General features: G+C 44.3%; 1 protein-coding gene across 1 annotated transcript; it reads left to right on the forward strand.

Moving 5' to 3' along the window:
• Positions 1 to 353: 353 nt before the first annotated feature.
• On the forward strand, positions 354 to 1985 carry LOC136494265 (probable purine permease 11). The gene is made up of 2 exons (XM_066490436.1): positions 354 to 548; positions 640 to 1985. The coding sequence occupies exons 1-2, from the start codon at positions 512 to 514 to the stop codon at positions 1791 to 1793; spliced, it is 1191 nt and encodes a 396-aa protein (XP_066346533.1). The 5' UTR covers positions 354 to 511; the 3' UTR covers positions 1794 to 1985.
• The last annotated feature ends 19066 nt before the right edge of the window (positions 1986 to 21051 follow it).

Raw genomic sequence — 21051 nt, forward strand, 5'->3', positions numbered from 1 at the left:
AATTTAAGCTACCGTTGTACTTTCGTTTTTATTTGACAAATAGTGTTCAATCGTGGACTAATTAGGCTCAAAACGTTCGTCTCGCAATTTCCAACCAAACTGTGCAATTAGTTTTTTTTTCGTCTATATTTAACGCTCCATATATGTACCGCAAGATTCGATGTGATGGGTACTGTAGCACTTTTTAAAAATTTAGGGTGGGAACTAAACACGCGCTGAGCCAGGGAACACTGAACCTAGCTCATGAGTGATGCAAATGTTGACAGCAAATTTTGACTCTTGTGCCACGTGCTGTCTATTCATATCTTGAGTTCTTGCCGATCCATTTATCGAGGAATTCACACGGGAGAAGAACCAGTAGGGCACGTCGAGAGTCGACAGGCCGCACTGATAAGATCAACTCGTTTATAGACAGGACGGCCACGGTTGCGTATATGTATGCAGTTGCCTGTCCTTTTACTTCAAGAAATTTCATATCTGCAGCGCATACAGATCTTGGTTGCAATCCAAGATGGGTGACGCTGGTGAAATTCAGCTGCAAATCGCAGGTCCCTTTCTCTCTGTTTTATTACGAGGTACTGCAATTAATTAAGCGAGACAGCAATATCGAACAGCTGAAATGATGAGGCGGACATGCAGGTATCCGAGGCCAAGAAGCTGGTGGAGACGATCATGGACACAGAGCAGAGAACGGTGGTGCATGTCGTGCAACTGAGGCGCCGTGGCCACCACTATCGAAACGGCTGGCGTGGTGGGCGGTGGTCCTTATCAACATCGTGTTCATTCTCGGCGGGCAGGGCGTGGCCACGCTCCTTGGCAGGATTTACTACGACCAGGGTGGCAACAGCCTGTGGATGGAGACGGTGGTGCAGTCCTGCGGCACGCCGCTCGCCATCCCGCTGCTCCTCTACTTCCGGTTCCGGACCAGGCCGTCCTCCTCCGTGGCGGCCGCGGCTAATCGGCCACCGCTCGTCAAGATCGCCGCCATCTACGCCGGCCTGGGCGTCCTCCTCGCCGGCGACAACCTGATGTACTCGTACGGCCTCCTGTACCTGCCGATGTCAACCTATTCGATCATCTGCGCGAGCCAGGTCTCGTTCAACGCCGTCTTCGCCTACTTCCTGAACAAGGAGAAGTTCCGGGCGCTCGTCCTCAACTCCGTCGTGCTGCTCACCTTCTCGGCCGCGCTTGTCGCCATGAACCACGGCTCGGACGAGACCGGCAGCAGCATCCCGAAGGGGAAGTTCCCGGCGGGGTTCGCGCTGACGCTGTCGGCGTCGGCGCTGTTCTCCCTGATCCTGTCCCTGACGCAGCTCACCTTCGATGAGGTGCTCAAGAGCGACACGCTCCGCACCGTGCTGGAGATGCAGTTCTGGAGCAACACCGCGGCGGCGTGCGTGTCCGTGGCCGGGCTGTTCGCCTCCGGGGAGTGGCGCACCATCGCCGGGGAGATGGAGGCGTACAAGAAGGGGGAGGTGGCGTACGCGATGACGCTGGCGTGGACGGCCGTCTCGTGGCAGCTGTGCACGATGGGCCTCATGGGGCTGGTCGCGGCGGTGTCATCGCTGTTCACCAACGTCATCAGCACGGTGGGCACGCCGCTGTCTCCGGTCATCGCCGTGATCTTCCTCGGCGACCGGATGGACGGGGTGAAGCTGATGGCCATGCTCATAGGAGTGTGGGGGCTCCTGTCCTACGTGTATCAGCACTACCTCGATGACCGTGCCAAGGCTAAGAAGATAGCCGAGAAATCTGACGAACAACACCAGGCTGCAAAAATCTCCGCGGAATAGTGCTTGCTTTTTTTTTCTGCCACTACCACTATCACATTACTTAATTCTGTATGGAAGTTCCTGTCGATGCCACTGGAAAATGCTGAAAGTTTAGTTCGGTTCTTTGTCGACAGAAGTACAGTAGTGGTAGTTCACTGCGCTGTCAAACTATTTTAATTTTAACTAAATTTAATAAAAACATTAATATTTATGATACCATAATATATGTCTATTTTATGTCATAAATATTTATACTCTTTTACATAAATTTATTAATCAATAGTTTCACTAAGAATAGAAGTAGAATTACATTATTTTTATAGGATGGAGGTAGTAGTAGTTCAAACCTGGATAAGTTGATTAGATCCTCCGATTGTGAGATGACGAAGTACTTTTCAAATCAAAAGGCAACCACATATTTATCCCTTTGTTGTATTTTGGGTACATGCATCGTGATGCGATCACAGCCATAGAGAAAATGGCTTACGAAACCTTTGTGTCCAAACAAACCACCCTATCAACAAAGACCTGAAGTCCTGAACCCACTCCTCTCCGGGTCGTCTCGATTAATCCCTGGAGCAAGTCAGGTCTGTATGGGGAATAGGCGTCGCAATGCGATGTACAACGGAGCTAGTCAGCCGCTCTGTATGGGGAAGAAGACATTGACATGCAAGGACGCAGCTTGCTTTTGGATCTTGCCTGGATTCTACAAAGCGGCGACGTGCCTGTCAGAGGATGCAAAATTTTAGAGGATTTATACTTGTCAAGCTTGCTCCTTTCATATTTGACTGCTACTTCCTCGGGCTGAAACTGATATCAGGAGAATCTCTCATTCTCTGTGTAGTGTAAGTATGTGGGGGCTAAGTGCTTTTTTTTTAAGTGAAGGCGGGAGCTCTGCCGTTCAATTAAAAATAACAAATGGTTTAGGTACAGGAGCACTCATAGTGCCAAACACATCAGTCATAGGACAAACACAAATAGCCACCACTCACACACCTGTTGTTTTACCCTACAATACACATGTCCATGTGCCTTTAAACAATATATTCCTTGGTCAATGAGACGACTTATGCCTATTTCTTTTCTTCCATAGGTTCCACATAATGTAAATAAATACTCCATTAAATGTTCTGCATTCTTGCGTTGGATTCTAAGACGTATTGGAACATATGACATGATCGTTGACGAAATCTCTGAGACAAAGATCTCTTCCAAGTGATCGTGCAACATGCAGTACATCCCGTTGCAACGGACGGGTATATTTGCTAGTAAATTATAGAAAGAAACAACATTCATCATTCAATAAATAAAAACAATAACAGTTCAAAAAATGTATATATACAATATCTAGAATGAGAACTCTCACCAGATCGCATATCTTGTTTTTTGTCTTTGATGAGAGGTGCTTAGAGGTGGCGAAGGTGCCAAAACTAAGAAGAGTAACCGAGAAATCTGACGAACAAAACCAAGCCGCAAAAATCTCCGCGGAATAATCATTGGGTTTTTTTTTTCTGCTGCGATCACATCACAGCACTTTTTTTTTATATAAGTCATCACATCACGACTTAATTGCTGTATGGAAGTTCCTGTCTGACTGCGCCAAATAAAAATGCTGAAAGTTCTGTTCTTTGTTGACGGAAGTACAGTTCACTGATTATCTTGGACTAGTTATTAGCCTGCGTGTTTATATGGACTAACTATTTTTAACCACTACTACTTATCAGTTCAAGTGAACCAAACACAGATCTAGTTCAAAGCTGGATCAAGTAGTAGTTTGGAACTTTGGATTCTCCAATCGTGGGACGCATCCAGGATACTTTTCAAAGCAATCATGGGAAGAGAAGAAAAAGATCGTCCTCTGCTTAAGAGTCAAGAGATATTCGTATAGAAAAATGTCTAATCAACCAACTAGTAGTATATCAAACAAGGCCTGATAGATTCCGCTCTGCCGCCGCCGTTGCTCAGAGTAGGAGGAACAGTATAAGATAGCCGGCGAAATGCGATCGACAAGGGAGCGAAATAGTAATCACCGCTCTTCATGGGAAGATATGGACATGCAAGAACGACAGCTTCCTCTTGGATCCTGCCTGGATTTTACAGTCAGGAGGTGGCACGTGCCTTTCAGCAGCTGCAAAACTGAAGGAGATTTATACGTGTCTAAGCTTCCTCCTTTCATATGCGACTGCTACTTAAGACTGAAACTGATATACAGTGTCAGGTAACTCCGAGGAATCTATCCGTAGTGCAGAACCACTTGACGAAACGCAGGGGTTAGAGCTAGCTCCAATAAGAAACGGTAGCTTGTCAGACCTCCTTTCACACACCTGGTTGGCCTGATGAATCGGCTTGCGAAACTAGTCTTTTGCCCTAGGTCTTGTTTAGTTGGCGAAATTTTTGACGAAATGGTACCGTAGCACTTTCGTTGTTATTTGATAATTAGTGTCTAATCATAGTCTAATTAGGCTTAAAAGATTCGTCTCGTGAATTTCGTCTAAACTATGTAATTAGTTTTATTTTTTATTTATATTTAATGCTTCATGCATGCGTCCAAAGATTCGATGTGACGGGGAAGCTTAAAAATTTTTGCAAAATTTCTTGAACTAAACGGTACCCTAATCATCGACGTGATAACAAGTGGAACATGTTGATTTCAGTGGGACTCTAATAAATGATTGAGCTGCATATAGCATTCCTGGATATATATAGCTGAAAAAAGAATCGCGTGCTCTGTTATTCGGCCTGTTCGCTGGTTGGTTTCTGGGCTGGTTTGGGCTGGCTGATGCTGGTTTATTGTGAGAGAAAAACACTGTTGGCTGGCTGGTTTGGGCTGGCTGAAACCAACAAGCGAACAGGGTGATTATCTAGTTAATTGAGTCTGTGAATTAGCACTTTATTTTTCTTCAGAAATGTATTCCTTTGCCATGGGCAAAAACGTTCCAACCACCAGTGTGCGCCCATGTGTCATGTGTGCATATGCATCGACTGATTGAAGCATTTCCTTGTTTAAACCTTCGTCTTATCAAATTGCTTTAGCTACGATGTTCTTGCCTTATGGTTTGTCACCACTATGGGCGTGTTTGTTTCCCTGGATCTGCCTAACCTGGATGGCCCAAAAGGGCCAGGGCACTAGAGGCATGCCCATGGGCTACAACACCCCCTTGTTTGGGTGCATTTCCCACTAGAGCCTGGTTGTGCCAAGTTTTTGCTTGTTTTCCTTTGCAGCTGAGTTGGCAACCCAACTAACTCTCAACTACCAGTTGAGGATAGTGTTTGTTTGCCTAGACAACATTTCATGCAGTATTGCTGGTTGTGAAGCATTCCAAGTAAGAAATGAACAAAATAGAGAACTGCTACCACAGTTTTAGCATTAAGTAACACATTACATTGTCACAGATGACACACAGGCTTACTAAACATGTCCAGTCACCCCATAAGTATGAATCTAACATGAATTACAAGAGGTCAATTTGAACCACAATACACAAACCATCAGGAAAAGGAAGATAATGGTCACATTTTTTTTAAAGGAAAACCAGACACAATGCGGTCCATTTGCTTTGCAGCAAAGGTTGCACAAGTGTTTGAAACAGGCTTTGAGTTGGTAGCTAAGTTGAAATCATGAAGAGCATGTTCATAGGAGTTGTACTTGCGATGCACAGCTCCTTTGTAACCAAGAATCTGTTCACTGCAATCCTGCCAAGTACCAAAGTAACAGCAAGAGGCAAACAAAGATACAAACCAACTGCAACCAAGAGAGAAGAATGCCACCTCATGTACATTGGTACTTGATCCTCACTGGCCAAAAACAACCAACAAAAAGTCAAGCAAATGAATAAGCGGATCTAGTGAAAAAAAAACAAGAAGGAACCAACATTACAAGTTACCAATAATGAGAATAGATCATCACAGAGCATATGAAAGAAAATAATACCATGCATCATAGTTACTAGCACATGTCTAGAATTAGACATGCCCCTACGCCATCAAATGGTTCAAAAGTTCAGAAGCCCATAGGATGCACCACAACATCAGTGCATCATCATGTACAACCCATCATATATAGTTAGCCATCTCCTCAAGCACATAACCAGCAAAAAGCAAAAGATTAGGTGTTAGCCCGTCAATGTTGCACAGGTTGACACCAGATCCAAAAGAAAGCAAAAGTCAGTCAAGGAGAGTGGTGGAGGGTGGAGGAAGTTGTAGGGTTGAGATGGTAGACTATAGGGGGGATGAATAGTCTTTTTTAAAATTAATCACGTCGGCTAACCGAAACTAATGCGGAATTAAAACTATCGGCCTAGCCAAGACTATATCCCTCTATCTAAGTTCTAAAGCACCTTATAAAGATCCTAATTAGGCAACAAAGGTGTTGGGCTAGCTAGAGCTCACCTAACCAATTCTAGGAGCAAGGTCACACAAACCTATGCCACTAGTACTTCAAGCACTGGGGAGCTCCTACACATGCTAGTAGCAAAAGCACAAAGCTCCTAAGCTCACTAGAAATGCTCAACAACAAGGCAACTAATACCAAATTAGAAAACGCAAATTACTTAGCTACACAAACTAAGCATTTGACTAACAAGGTTACTTAAACCGAATTAGTCACGCAAGGGAGCTACTTCTATGCTACACAAGCAAGAAGGTAACTAACAAGCTATACAAGTCAACTAATTACAAGAGCAACTACACAAGCACAATGTATGTAAAAGTAAATACAAGCTTGTGTAATGGGGATGCAAACCAATAGGAAGACAAGGTTGACACGATGATTTTTCCCGAGGTTCACTTGGTTGCCACCAAGCTACACCCCCGTTGTGTGGATCGCTCACTTAGTGGTTCGGCGGCTAAGAGATGTTGCACGAACCTCGTCCACACATTGGACATCGTAAGAACCTCACAAGCCAAGTGAGGGTAGCTCAATGACACGCTCGACTAGAGTTGCTCTTCGTGATCTCCGCGGGGTGAGCACAATCCCCCTCACAAATCCTCCTTTGAAGCACCGCACAATCTTCTTGCGTGCTTCAACAGAGTCATAAGCCACCAAGCCGTCTAGGAGGTGGCAACCTCCAAGAGTAACAAGTACCACCAACTTGCAACTCGATCACCTAGTGCCACTCGATGCAACCTCATGATGTAACACACTAGAATCACACTCACTCACAGTCGGATCACACTCTTGCAAGCACAAGTGAGTTAGAGGGCTCCCAAGCACACCTACAAGCCACCAAGGCTTAAGGGTGCTCAACAACCAGCTCAAGCCCGAGCTCCACCTCTATTTATAGCCCCCAAGCCAAATAGAGTCGTTGGAGCAAAGCTGCTGGTTTCTACGAGGGCACCAGACCCCAACGGTCAAATTCCAAGTCACCGGATGGCTAGGGGCGGTGCACCGCCATAGGGGTGGTGGTGACCCCCCTGGCCAACTATGCAAAATCCTTGCCCTCAAAAAAATAGGGCGGTGCACCGCCCTAGGCATGGTGGTGCCCAGGCGGTGACCAAGCCCTGCTCCCTTGCTCTCGGCCGAAAAGGGGCAGTGCACCGGATAGCCCCTGGCGGTGCCACTGTCGTCCACATTGCGGTACACACCAGACATGGCGATGACCAAGTGTAACACCCTCGGTGTTATACCGTAAATTATCTACTAAAATATGTCATGAGCATCATGTTTATGTGTTATTGCATGTGATAAAGTGTGTAGATCAATTTCTGTAACTCAAAACGATCAACAAAAACGCTAAATGAAATTTGCTCCATGATTTGTACAGTCATTAAGTAGGGTTTAAAACCAATTTTTATTAAGCAAAAATGCTATAGAACATGTATGTGATACTTAAATAAAGTTTGAAGTGCAAACTTTATAGATGACGGTGAAATACTTGCGGTCAAAAAATCATATTACTTGCTAATATTTCTACTAGCTTAGAAATCGCAAATTGAAAACAAATCCAGCTCAAAAACTTAGAAATTTTTAAGTCTGCCAATGGCTAGACATTGCTATGTTTAGAAATATATTGTGAGAGATTGGGTTAAAGAGTGGTGTAGTGTTATAGCTCGATTTGGTAGTCTCATATGCCATCTTGAGCATGGTAAAGCTGGGTTTGGCTCCTGGAGCAACCGTTTGGTCGTGTTAAGCGCTTTAAAATTCGTGCGCGTCACATGTCATGGGTTGGTTCGCGCCGGGTGCGCGGTCACGGTGTGGCCTCCCGACATCGATCACATGGTCGCGCCATGCCTCTGGCTACCCAAGCTCGCCGCGCGGAGCTGCTGCTGCTGCTGCCGCCTGCCCTGTCCCACGCTACGCCGCCGTCGCGTTCACCACTGCTACCTCGTGTCATGACGTTGCCACTACCATCGCATCGTCGTTGCGTCCATGCCTATACGCTGTAACCACTGCACCGCGCTGCCTTGCTAACCCACTTTGATGCCACTTCTACCCGCGTCATGACGCTGCCACTGTCGTTGCCATGTCATTTATGACACTACAGCTACGCGAGCCACGCCAGTCGGGCACATGCATGCCTGTCTGCTAGCGTCTGCGTGTGGGTCTCCATGAACTCGCCGACCACGTCCCACCAAGGCGAGAATGAGCCGAGCCCACTGCCACGCCCCATTTCTCTTTTTCTCCCCCTATTTTTTCGCTGCCGTTGTGTCGCGATCACGGTGAGTCAGAGAGCGAGCACCTCTCATCAATTCCTCATGCCCATGTCTCTACCCTCATGTCCCCTCTCTAGCCATCCCCACCCCGCTTTGATTGTAGCTCAGCCGAGCTCCAATTTTGGAGCTTTGCCCGCCACCGTGCCATTATGAATCGTCACTGCCCGCGTCATGGCCAGCCTTCACCACTTCACCCCGTGCAAATTCCTCTGCACCACTAGCCCACCTTGGCTCCCTCTCCACTATGTGCACGCCAGTGGGAGCGCTACCGCCTCCCCACTGCCGCTGACATGACCGTGTTCGCAGCGGTTTGTCACCGTGCTCGTCGTGCACACATGGCCAGCACTGCTCAGGTAGTCGTCGGCCGAGCCACCACTTTGGCTAGGTTTGGGGTGTGCCCCTAGTGCTTATTCCCCATCTCTACCATTTTGTTAGCGTTGTGGCTCACCAGAACGCGGTTGCCGCCGTTGCAGGTCGCCCGCCATCGGGGAGAGCCCGCTCTACTTCACCCCTGTTCGTGCAACCACCGCACATCATCGTGTGTCAACCCATAGGTAAGCATCGGTCCCCTAGCTAGGTCTGCAAGGGTCCAGGGTGGCCAATAAAGTCGCCAGTGCCACTGCTCGCCGCGTCGGAGCACACGGGGGAGGCCAAGGACCATGCCGTTGTAAAGAGGAGAGAGTACAAGGGTCTTGTTGCATAAGTGATGTTTTGTTCATAATACAGGGGTGTTTTTGTTAATGTGTCAGCATGCGTGGGGGATTTCCCCATCGCGGACCATCTCCGTGTGGGCCGCACGGGAGAATATGTTTTTCTTTTTCATGAGGAATTAGAAATAGTTTTCTAATAGAATTTTTTGAGCTGATATTTGGTAAATCATATAAAATCATGTAGGTATCCAAAAATTGTGAAACAAATTTTGTTAAGTTCCTAAAATTGTGCTCTATCTGTTAGTGTATTTAGTTCATACACTACTAGAAATGTGTTCATCAATGACAATTCAGTCGTGACGCTTACAAATTTCATCACAGAACAAGCGCTTTCTATGATAAAATTTCTAGCTTCGTCATAAGTAACAAGTGATGGAGCTTTGGCACGAAGAATAATGACGAAAACAAAAGAATCGTCATAAAACAACAAAACTAAATCATCATAGATCATTTGGCTCGTGTACCACCTCGAGGACATGGCGCCGTGGTCCCACCAGCAGGTCCCACCTTGAGGATGTGGCGATGTGGTCCCACCATTGGGTCCCAACCTCAAAGACGTGGCGATGCGGTCCCACTAGCGGGTCTCAGCCTGAGGACATGGTGGTGAACAAGTGGAGCAGCGTGGCCCACATGGTCCAGGTGGACCTGCATCCTTCCACCTCCCTTTTTTTGCCAAAAAATAGCACACGCGGGGAGATTCAAACCCACGACCTGCTGCAAGACATGTTGGTGCGTTACCACTGGAGCACTCACCGTTTTGTGATAAAGGCATGCATGTTTTTCTATTTATAAACGTATAACATGATAATTGATGATTTTTTCCTAAAATTTTATAAAATCATTCTCTATCAATTTATTTTATTGGTTTTGTCAATATATACATATGAAAAAATTGAGCAATTTAAATTTTGAATTTAAAAAAAATACAACTTCAGACAAGATTTTGGTTCCCCAAATGATTTCAGCTGAAAAAGTGATAAATACCAAAGTTGAATAACTCATCAAGATCTACAACTTTTGTATTGGTCATTTCTTCATATGACAAAGTGGTAACGACATTGTTCACAAATGTGACACATCTCTCATAAGGTTTTATAAACTATGAGACATGTGTAGGATTAGTGAACAATGTGTACTAAGAATTTATCAAATGAAGAAATGACCAAAATAAAAGTTGTAGATATTCATGAGTTGAACAACTTTGGTATTCATCGCTTTTTATGTTGAAATCAATTTGGGTCTCAAATTTTGGTTCAAACTTGTCTTTTTTCAAAATTTCAAATTTGAAAGGTTCAAATTTTGTCAAATGACAATATGACTAAAATAAAAGTTGTAGATATTAATGAGTTGAACAACTTTGGTATTCATTACTTTTTATGTTGAAATCATTTTGGGTCTCAAATTTTGGTTCGAACTTGTTGTTTTTCAAAAATTCCAATTTGAAAGGTTCAAATTTTGTCAAATAACAAGATGACCAAAATAAAAGTTGTAGATATTAATGATTTGAACAACTTTGGTATTCATCACTTTTTATGTTGAAATCATTTTGGGTCTCAAATTTTGGTTCGAACTTGTCATTTTTTAAAATTTTAAATTTGAAAGGTTCAAATTTTGTCAAATGACAAGATGACCAAAATAAAAGTTGTAGATCTTGATGATTTGAACAACTTTTGTATTCATCACTTTTGCATATGAACAACTTTTGATGATCTTGTTGTAATTCCAAAGAAAACTTAGAAAAAAACAGGCTGAACCTTAACTCAAAGTTTATTGGATCTTCATGCTCACTGCCGAAATTCAAAGCCAAAAAGATGGCCAGCTCCTCCGGCAGGACCACCCTCCATGTCGCCCAAAATAGCCTCAGCCGTCCGATCGCGCGCTCGATGGATGAGGTTTATTGAATCAGATTTTACAGGGATCAGCTTCTTCAGCTTTTACTTGCCTCCTCCCGTACAGGCTGCCTCACCGCTTCCTCTCTCTCACTCGTGTCTCCCTCCTCCCTCGATGCGGGCGAAGTGCCGGCGCTCACGGCACGCGGTGCAGCGGCCAGCCCCGTGAGGCCCGCTGGTGGCCATCCCCGGTCACAGAGCGGCGTGGGTCGGCCTTGCCGGTGGCCGCGGCGGCGGATCCCCGTTGAAAGCTCTAGTTTGGTTTTGGTTAATTGATGAAACCCTAAGTGCTAACCTAGTTTATCAAAGTGATTATGAGATAGGTAGCACTACTCCAAGTGATGAAGCAATGACGAAGATCATGACAATGGTGATGGCATGGTGATGGTCAAATGCAACTTGGAAAAGAAGAAAGAGAAAAACAAAAGGCTCAAGGCAAAGGTATAAAATGTAGGAGCCATTTTGTTTTAGTGATCAAGACACTTAGTGAGTGTGATCACATTTAGGATAGATAGCCGTACTATTAAGAGGGGTGAAACTCGTATCGGAATGCGGTTATCAAAGTGCCACTAGATGCTCTAACTCATTGCATATGCATTTAGGATCTAGTGGAGTGCTAACACCCTTGAAAATATTTGTGAAAATATGCTAACATATGTGCGCAAGGTGTTTGCAGGGTTGAGATGGGTTTGGGTCCCGCTCTCCCTCCCGCCGAGCTTGCGAGGCGGGATTCGGCGCTTTTGGAAAAATGAAATGTCTATTTTCTATTGCGCCGGATGCAAAATTCTTGGTGGTTGGCACACTTGAGAAAGGGTGAAGAAGTTAGAGTTGAAATGGAGTTGGTCGAAATGATGCTGGCGTCGGTCTACTGACCGGACGCTGGGTCACTCAGCGACCGGACGCTGAAGGGCTGCGTCCGGTCGAGCTGTCAGACGGCACAGTCGCTGGGGTTGAGCACCGGACGCTGGTCTGCGTCCGGTCAAGGTGGACCGGACGCGTCCGGTCGAAAAAACATGCCTCGGGGAGCTTACTGGAAACGACCGGACGCTGGGGCTTCAGCGTCCGGTCAGTTTTGACCGGAGCGTCCGGTCAGCTTTGTAGCCGTTGAAATCTGACGAACAGCGTTTGAAGCTGGTGACGCGCGGCGTCCATCGGGCGACCGGACGCTGAGGGCCAGCGTCCGGTCAGTATGACTGGAGCGTCCGGTCAGAGCGCGTATTGCCCAGTGAAGGGGTATAACGGCTCTATTTGATGGGGGCTCTATTTATAGCCCCATGGCCGGCTCAAGGGATAACTCTTGCACATTTTCATTGACATAGCAACCTTGTGAGCTTAGCCAAAGTCCTCCCACTCATCTCCATCATTGATCCATCATCATTGTGAGATTGGGAGAGAATCCAAGTGCATTGCTTGAGTGATTGCATCTAGAGGCACTTGGTATTCGTGTTGCGCTGCGGATTTCGCTTGTTTCTCTTGGTGGTTGCCACCACCTAGACGGTTGGAGCAGCGGTGAAGGATCGGCACGAGTTGGTGATTGTTCGTGGCCGCCTTCGGTGATTGTGAGGGGAGTTGTACCTTCCCCGGCGGAGTGCCGAAAGGTAACTCTAGTAAATTGCTCGTGTCATTGAGTTACCTCACTTGTGGGTCGGTTCTTGCGGTGTCCTATCGTGTGGACGAGGTTTGTGAAACACCTCTTAGCCGCCGAACCACCAAGTGTTGGTCGACACAACGGGGACTAGCGTGTTGGCAAGCACGTGAACCTCGGGAGAAAAATCGGTTGTCTCTTGTCATTTGCATTCTCCCGGTGATTGGCTTGATCTTCATCTTGTGATTGGTTCATCCCCTACACGGCGGTATAATCACCCTATTTACTTGATTACTTTCTTGCAAACTAGTTGATACAAGCTCTTTAGAGTAATTAGAATTGAGAGCTTGCTTTGTTGTTTACATTCATCTAGTTGAGCTCTTAAGAGTAGCAAGTTTGTGTGCCTAAGTAATCATTGCAACTAGAATTGTTGGATAGGTGGCTTGCAACCCTTGTAGAGCTAGAGCAAGTTTGCATTACGCTATTTGTCATACTAATCAAATTGCTCTAGTTGATTTATAGATTTTTAAATAGGCTATTCACCCCCCCTCTAGCCATACTAGGACCTTTCAAGTGGTATCAGAGCCGTGGTCACCGTTTGATTGAAGGTTTAACAACCTCGGTGTCAAATTATGGCTCAAGTTGTGTTCAACCATGTGGGGGGCAAACCACCATTCTTTGATGGCACAAGCTATGATTATTGGAAGAGAAAGATAAGTGTGTATCTTGGTTCAATCAATGATCAAGTATGGGATGTAACCGAGAATGATTATGCTATCATTAATCCCGACAATCCCACCAACCAAGATAAGTCTAACAAGCAATGCAATACAATGGCTCTCAACACCCTATACAATGCCCTTGATCCAAAGGTGTTTGAGCAAATCAAGGATTGTGAAAGAGCAAATGAAGTGTGGAGGAGATTGGAGGAAACCTATGAGGGCACACCGGAGGTGAAGAGTGCCAAGTTATATATTCTCAAGGACAAGTTGATAGGTTTCAAGATGAAAGATGATGAGAGCATACCGGAGATGTTCCATCGCTTGCAAGTCATTGTCAATGATTTGAAGGCTTTGGGAGAAAAGATCAAGAATGATGATGTCTCTCATCGGTTCTTGATGAGTCTACCTCCAAGGTTTGAAATGTTGAGAATGCTAATCATAAGAGGAGGATTAAAGGAGATCACCCCCAACCAAGTACTAGGTGAAGTCATGACACAAGAGACATACCGTGTGGAAAGGGAGGGGGATGACAAGGAGGACAAGAAGGAAGATGAGGACAAGAAGAAGAAGAGTGTAGCATTCAAGGCTAGCTCATCATCATACAAGAACAAGGGCAAGTCAAAGAAAGAGTCAAGTGATGATGAGGATCTTAGTGATATTGATGATGAAGCTATGGCTCTCTTTGTGCGCAAGATGGGCAAGTTCATGAAGAAGAAAGGCTATGGTGCAAGAAAAAGAAGAGATCATACCAAGAGCAAAGAATATGTGAGAAGATGCTATAATTGCAAGAGTCCCGATCATGTGGTAGCAAATTGTCCTTACAATAGTGACAATGATGAAGATGAGAAGAACAAACACAAGAAGGACAAGAAAGAAAAGAAGGAGAAGAGGGAGAAGAGGATGACCTTTCAAAAGAAGAAGAAAGGTGGAGGCTATGTGGTCACTTGGGATAGTGATGGCTCATCGGATAGTGATGACTCTAGTGATGATGGCAAGAAGTCAATCAAGAAAGCACTAGCAAGCATCGCCATCAACGACAAGCCCTCCATCTTCGATACTCCATCGACGTGCCTCATGGCAAAACCTACCAAGGTAAAATATGATGTGAGTGATGATGATGAATGTGAAAGTGATGCTTGTAGGAGTGATGATGATGATGATGAGTACTCCAAGGAGGAGCTCATGGACATGTGTGAGCAAGTGCATACTTGCTTTGAGATGAAGAGAAAGGAATGTAAGGAATTGAACAAGAAAGTCAAATTTCTTGAGCAATCCTTTGATGAGCTCAATGCCACTCATGAGGGGCTAATGGATGCCCATGAGAAGCTTGGCAAAGCTCACTCAAAGCTTGAAAAAGCTCATTCCTCTCTCATTGAGCAAGTCAAGAAGGTGGAAGCCAAGGAGGAGCAAGTGATAGTTACATGTGATGTGGGACTAACATGTGATCTTATTAATGAATCTACTTATAAGCCTATTGCTATTGCTCCCACTAACACTTCTTGTAGCACTACCACTTTCACTCCACCTATGAATGATACATCACTAGCGGTGGAAAATGAGACCCTCAAGAAGGAGGTGAATGAGCTCACTCGTGCCTTAGGCAATGCCTATGGTGGAGATGCCCGCTTGCTAAAGTGCTTGGGTAGCCAAAGGTTTTCTCTCAACAAAGAGGGATTAGGCTATACCCCCAAGAAAGGCAAGGCGGCCTTTGTCACTCCCAAAGCTAGCTTTGTGAAGGGCAATGGTCGGTTTTGCAATAGATGCAAGCAAGTTGGGCATATAGAGCAAAATTGCAAGACTAACAAGAACAAGCTACCTAATGTATCCTCAATCAAATTTGATTCTTGTTACATGCTTTATAAGGGTGCCAATGGTGTGAAGGCTAAGTTCATTGGTACACCAATTGTGGGCCCAAAGAAGAAGGCCATTTGGGTACCAAAGACCTTGGTGACTAACCTACAAGGACCCAAGCAAGTTTGGGTACCTAAAAAGAATTGATCTTCTTTTGTAGGTAAATTATAAAGCCGGAGGAAGGCATTGGGTGCTTGATAGTGGGTGCACACAACACATGACCGGTGATTCAAGAATGTTCAATTCAATCAATAAAAGCAAGAGCAATGGGATTGATAGTATCACATTTGGTGACAATGGCAAAGGCAAGGTCAAAGGGCTTGGTAAGATTGCAATATCCAATGACTTGAGCATTTCCAATGTGCTACTAGTAGAGAGCTTGAACTTCAACTTATTGTCGGTAGCTCAATTGTGTGATCTTGGTTTCAAGTGCATATTTGGTGTGGATGATGTAGAGATCATAAGTGTAGATGGCTCTAACTTGATATTCAAAGGATTTAGATATGAGAATCTATACTTGGTTGATTTCAATGCTAGAGAAGCTCAATTGTCAACATGTTTGATCACTAAGTCTAGCATGGGTTGGTTATGGCATAGAAGGCTTGGTCATGTTGGAATGAAACAATTGAACAAATTGATTAAGCATGACTTAGTTAGAGGCTTGAAAGATGTCACATTTGAGAAGGATAAGCTATGTAGTGCATGTCAAGCCGGAAAGCAAGTTGGTAACACACATCCTAAGAAGAGTATGATGAGCACATCTAAGGCATTTGAGTTGATGCATATGGATTTGTTTGGACCAACCACATACACTAGCATTGGTGGAAATAAATATGGATTTGTGATTGTGGATGATTTCACTAGATACACTTGGGTGTTCTTTCTTGGTGACAAGAGTGATGTGTTTGCAATATTCAAATCATTTGTCAAGGGCATTCATAATGAGTTTGAAACAACAATCAAGAAAGTGAGAAGTGACAATGGTAGTGAATTCAAGAATACAAGAATTGATGAGTTATGTGATGAATTTGGAATTAGACATCAATTCTCGGCCAAATATACTCCTCAATCAAATGGGCTAGTTGAAAGAAAGAATAGAACCTTGATTGATATGGCAAGATCAATGTTGAGTGAGTACAATGTGAGTCATTCATTTTGGGCCGAAGCAATCAACACGGCTTGCTACTATAGCAACCGACTCTATTGTCATCCTATGATGGAGAAGACACCCTATGAGCTATTGAATGGAAGAAAGCCCAACATAGCATACTTTCGGGTTTTTGGATGTAAATGCTATATATTGAAGAAAGGCACTAGATTGAGCAAGTTTGAAAAGAAATGTGATGAAGGTTTCTTGCTTGGTTACTCCACTACTAGCAAGGCTTATAGAGTTTGGAATTTGGCTAGTGGTACTCTTGAGGAGGTTCATGATGTGGAATTTGATGAAACAAATGGTTCCCAAGAGGAAGATGAGAATCTAGATGATGTAAGAGGCACTCAATTGGTCAATGCAATGAAGAACATGGACATTGGTGATATAAGGCCTAGAGAGGTGATTGATATTGAAGATGACAAGAATCAAGTGCTCTCTAACTCAAATGTGCAAGCTAGTGGTTCTCATGATCCAATCCATGCAAGCACTAGTAATGGCAATGTGCAAGATCAACAAATGGCTAGTTCATCATCTCAACCAAGTGTTCAATCAAATGCTAGCAATCAAGTGCAAGTGCTTCAACCAACCAATGTTGCAAGAGATCATCCATTGGACACTATCATTGGTGATATTTCAAGAGGTGTGCAAACAAGATCAAGATTGGCATCATTTTGTGAGCACTTCTCATTTGTGTCATCCATTGAGCCTAAGAAGATAGATGATGCTTTGAATGATGTTGATTGGGTCAATGCTATGCATGAAGAGCTAAACAACTTCACAAGAAACCAAGTATGGGAGTTAGTTGAGAGGCCTAAGGGTCATAATGTAATTGGAACCAAGTGGGTCTTTCGGAACAAGCAAGATCAAGATGGGATAGTGATAAGGAACAAAGCAAGATTAGTGGCTCAAGGTTACACTCAAGTTGAAGGTCTTGACTTTGGAGAAACATATGCCCCGGTTGCAAGATTGGAAGCAATTAGGATCTTGCTAGCTTATGCATGTGCCCACAACATCAAGTTGTACCAAATGGATGTGAAAAGTGCATTTCTCAATGGGTACATCAATGAGCTTGTGTATGTTGAGCAACCTCCCGGTTTTGAAGATGAAAAGAAACCCAACCATGTTTACAAGTTGAGAAAGGCTTTGTATGGATTGAAACAAGCACCAAGAGCATGGTATGAGAGATTGAGGGATTTCCTACTCTCTAAGGGATTCAAGATGGGAAAGGTTGACACCACTCTCTTCACCAAGAAACTTGGAAATGATTTGTTTGTCATGCAAATCTATGTGGATGATATCATCTTTGGATCAACAAATCAAGAATTTTGTGAGGAGTTTGGCAAGATGATGGCAAGTGAGTTTGAGATGTCTATGATTGGAGAACTTAGTTACTTCCTTGGTCTTCAAATCAAGCAAATGAAGAATGGTACATTTGTGAGTCAAGGCAAGTATATCAAGGACATGCTCAAGAAGTTTGAAATGGATGAGAGCAAAGCTATTAGTACACCAATGGGGACAAGTGGAAGCTTAGATAGTGATGCTAGTGGCAATATGGTGGATCAAAAGATGTATCGGTCTATGATTGGAAGTCTACTCTATGTGACCGCATCAAGACCGGATGTGATGTTTAGTGTATGCATGTGTGCAAGATTTCAAGCCTCACCAAGAGAAAGTCATTTGAAGGCAACAAAGAGAATATTGAGGTACTTGAAGCATACACAACATGTTGGATTATGGTATCCCAAAGGAGCAAGATTTGAGTTGATTGGATATTCGGATTCGGATTATGCGGGATGCAAAGTTGAGAGAAAGAGCACTTCGGGCACATGTCAACTATTGGGAAGATCACTTGTATCTTGGTCATCAAAGAAGCAAAATAGTGTAGCACTTTCAACCGCCGAAGCGGAGTACATTTCGGCCGGTAGTTGTTGTGCTCAATTACTTTGGATGAAGGCTACTTTGAGTGACTTTGGAATCAAGTTCAAGCAAGTACCATTGCTATGTGACAATGAAAGTGTCGTGAAGCTCACCAACAACCCGATTCAACACTCAAGAACAAAGCATATTGATGTCCGCCATCATTTCATAAGAGATCACCAACAAAAAGGGGACATTTGCATAGAGAGTGTGGGCACCGAAGATCAACTTGCCGACATATTCACCAAGCCACTTGATGAGAAGAGGTTTTGCAAGCTAAGGAATGAATTGAACATACTTGACTCCTCCAATATGTGTTGATGCACCCCCATAATATGACATGCCTCTCCTTCGAGCAAAGCAAGGTAAAGTTGATTGACATGTCATCCATTCATTACTAAGGACTTGTTTAGTGCATCTAGTCATTCCTATCATGTCCTAGGCTCATTCATGAAAATCAAATGAATTTAATGCTTATATGGTACCACTATTGCTTGTATGTTTGAAATGATCTAGTGGTAGCCAGTGTTATCCTAAACGCTAAACGGTAAACAGTCGGTCACCTACCGTTTAGCCTATTATTCGGGCAAAACGGGTGTTTAAACGGGAAAAACGGCCGTTTAAACGGTCAAAACAACCGATTAAACGGAAACGGTGTACCACCGTGTAGCGTTTAAACGGTGTGTAAACGGGCTAAACGGCCGTTTAGGCGAACAGTGGTGGTAGCATATGACTTGTTTGTGGGCTTGTAAACCTAGTATTTGATTTAGAAAATGAGCTATAAGTGTTTAACTCAACATGGTACAAGATAACCCTTATTTGGAGGTGTGAAGAAGCTTGTCCTTGGATCAAACCGAGTTAAATATCTTTTGCAAGTAATCTAGATTGAACCAATTTGGGACAATGATCCTTATTTCACATGGTTTCACCCCAACCTATCCATAATTTAAGCTCACCTTTTGTGCTAATTGTTGACAAAGGGGGAGAGAAAGAGAAACAAAGATATGAGTAATAGGGGAGTATTGGACATAAGGGGAGATATATGCTAAAGGAAAGGGATCAATTAAAATTTTGAGCACACAAGTAGGGGGAGCAAGCTCATAAACTTGTATGATGCATTTGAATGAACATTTCATATATTTGCTCGATGGTACAAATTCTAAATTTCAAATATCCATGCTTGTGTGGTGTATGCTAGTTGTAGGTTTGAATATTGAAATGAAAAACTAGCATGCATAGGCTAAGTAACTAGACTTATGTTCTTTCTATAGAAACTAGACCCTTGCATGTAATGTTAATCTCATGGGGTATTCTAGTTTTTGTATATGTCTAGTTACTAATGGTGCTAAGGATGGTATATTGGTGCACTCCGATTGGTATCACGCTTCAAAGGTCCATCTCTTATACCTTAGCATCACTTGGTAGAAACTAACTCCTATATTTCCTATCTAAGCATATGTGCAAAGCTATAATCCAAACTCTTAGCACATATGTAGGGGGAGCAATTACTACCATATGGAGTTCATGAAACTTGCCTATACCCTTTACACATGGTAAATATGCTTGGGCAAGCAACATGGATTCAAATGAACTTTAATTTATATCTTTGTATAAGGGTTGTCATCAATTACCAAAAAGGGGGAGATTGAAAGCTCTAGTTTGGTTTTGGTTAATTGATGAAACCCTAAGTGCTAACCTAGTTTATCAAAGTGATTATGAGATAGGTAGCACTACTCCAAGTGATGAAGCAATGACGAAGATCATGACAATGGTGATGGCATGGTGATGGTCAAATGCAACTTGGAAAAGAAGAAAGAGAAAAACAAAAGGCTCAAGGCAAAGGTATAAAATGTAGGAGCCATTTTGTTTTAGTGATCAAGACACTTAGTGAGTGTGATCACATTTAGGATAGATAGCCGTACTATTAAGAGGGGTGAAACTCGTATCGGAATGCGGTTATCAAAGTGCCACTAGATGCTCTAACTCATTGCATATGCATTTAGGATCTAGTGGAGTGCTAACACCCTTGAAAATATTTGTGAAAATATGCTAACATATGTGCGCAAGGTGTTTGCAGGGTTGAGATGGGTTTGGGTCCCGCTCTCCCTCCCGCCGAGCTTGCGAGGCGGGATTCGGCGCTTTTGGAAAAATGAAATGTCTATTTTCTATTGCGCCGGATGCAAAATTCTTGGTGGTTGGCACACTTGAGAAAGGGTGAAGAAGTTAGAGTTGAAATGGAGTTGGTCGAAATGATGCTGGCGTCGGTCTACTGACCGGACGCTGGGTCACTCAGCGACCGGACGCTGAAGGGCTGCGTCCGGTCGAGCTGTCAGACGGCACAGTCGCTGGGGTTGAGCACCGGACGCTGGTCTGCGTCCGGTCAAGGTGGACCGGACGCGTCCGGTCGAAAAAACATGCCTCGGGGAGCTTACTGGAAACGACCGGACGCTGGGGCTTCAGCGTCCGGTCAGTTTTGACCGGAGCGTCCGGTCAGCTTTGTAGCCGTTGAAATCTGACGAACAGCGTTTGAAGCTGGTGACGCGCGGCGTCCATCGGGCGACCGGACGCTGAGGGCCAGCGTCCGGTCAGTATGACTGGAGCGTCCGGTCAGAGCGCGTATTGCCCAGTGAAGGGGTATAACGGCTCTATTTGATGGGGGCTCTATTTATAGCCCCATGGCCGGCTCAAGGGATAACTCTTGCACATTTTCATTGACATAGCAACCTTGTGAGCTTAGCCAAAGTCCTCCCACTCATCTCCATCATTGATCCATCATCATTGTGAGATTGGGAGAGAATCCA

The sequence above is a fragment of the Miscanthus floridulus genome, chromosome 11 (assembly GCF_019320115.1).
Source record: "Miscanthus floridulus cultivar M001 chromosome 11, ASM1932011v1, whole genome shotgun sequence".
NCBI lineage: Eukaryota > Viridiplantae > Streptophyta > Magnoliopsida > Poales > Poaceae > Miscanthus > Miscanthus floridulus.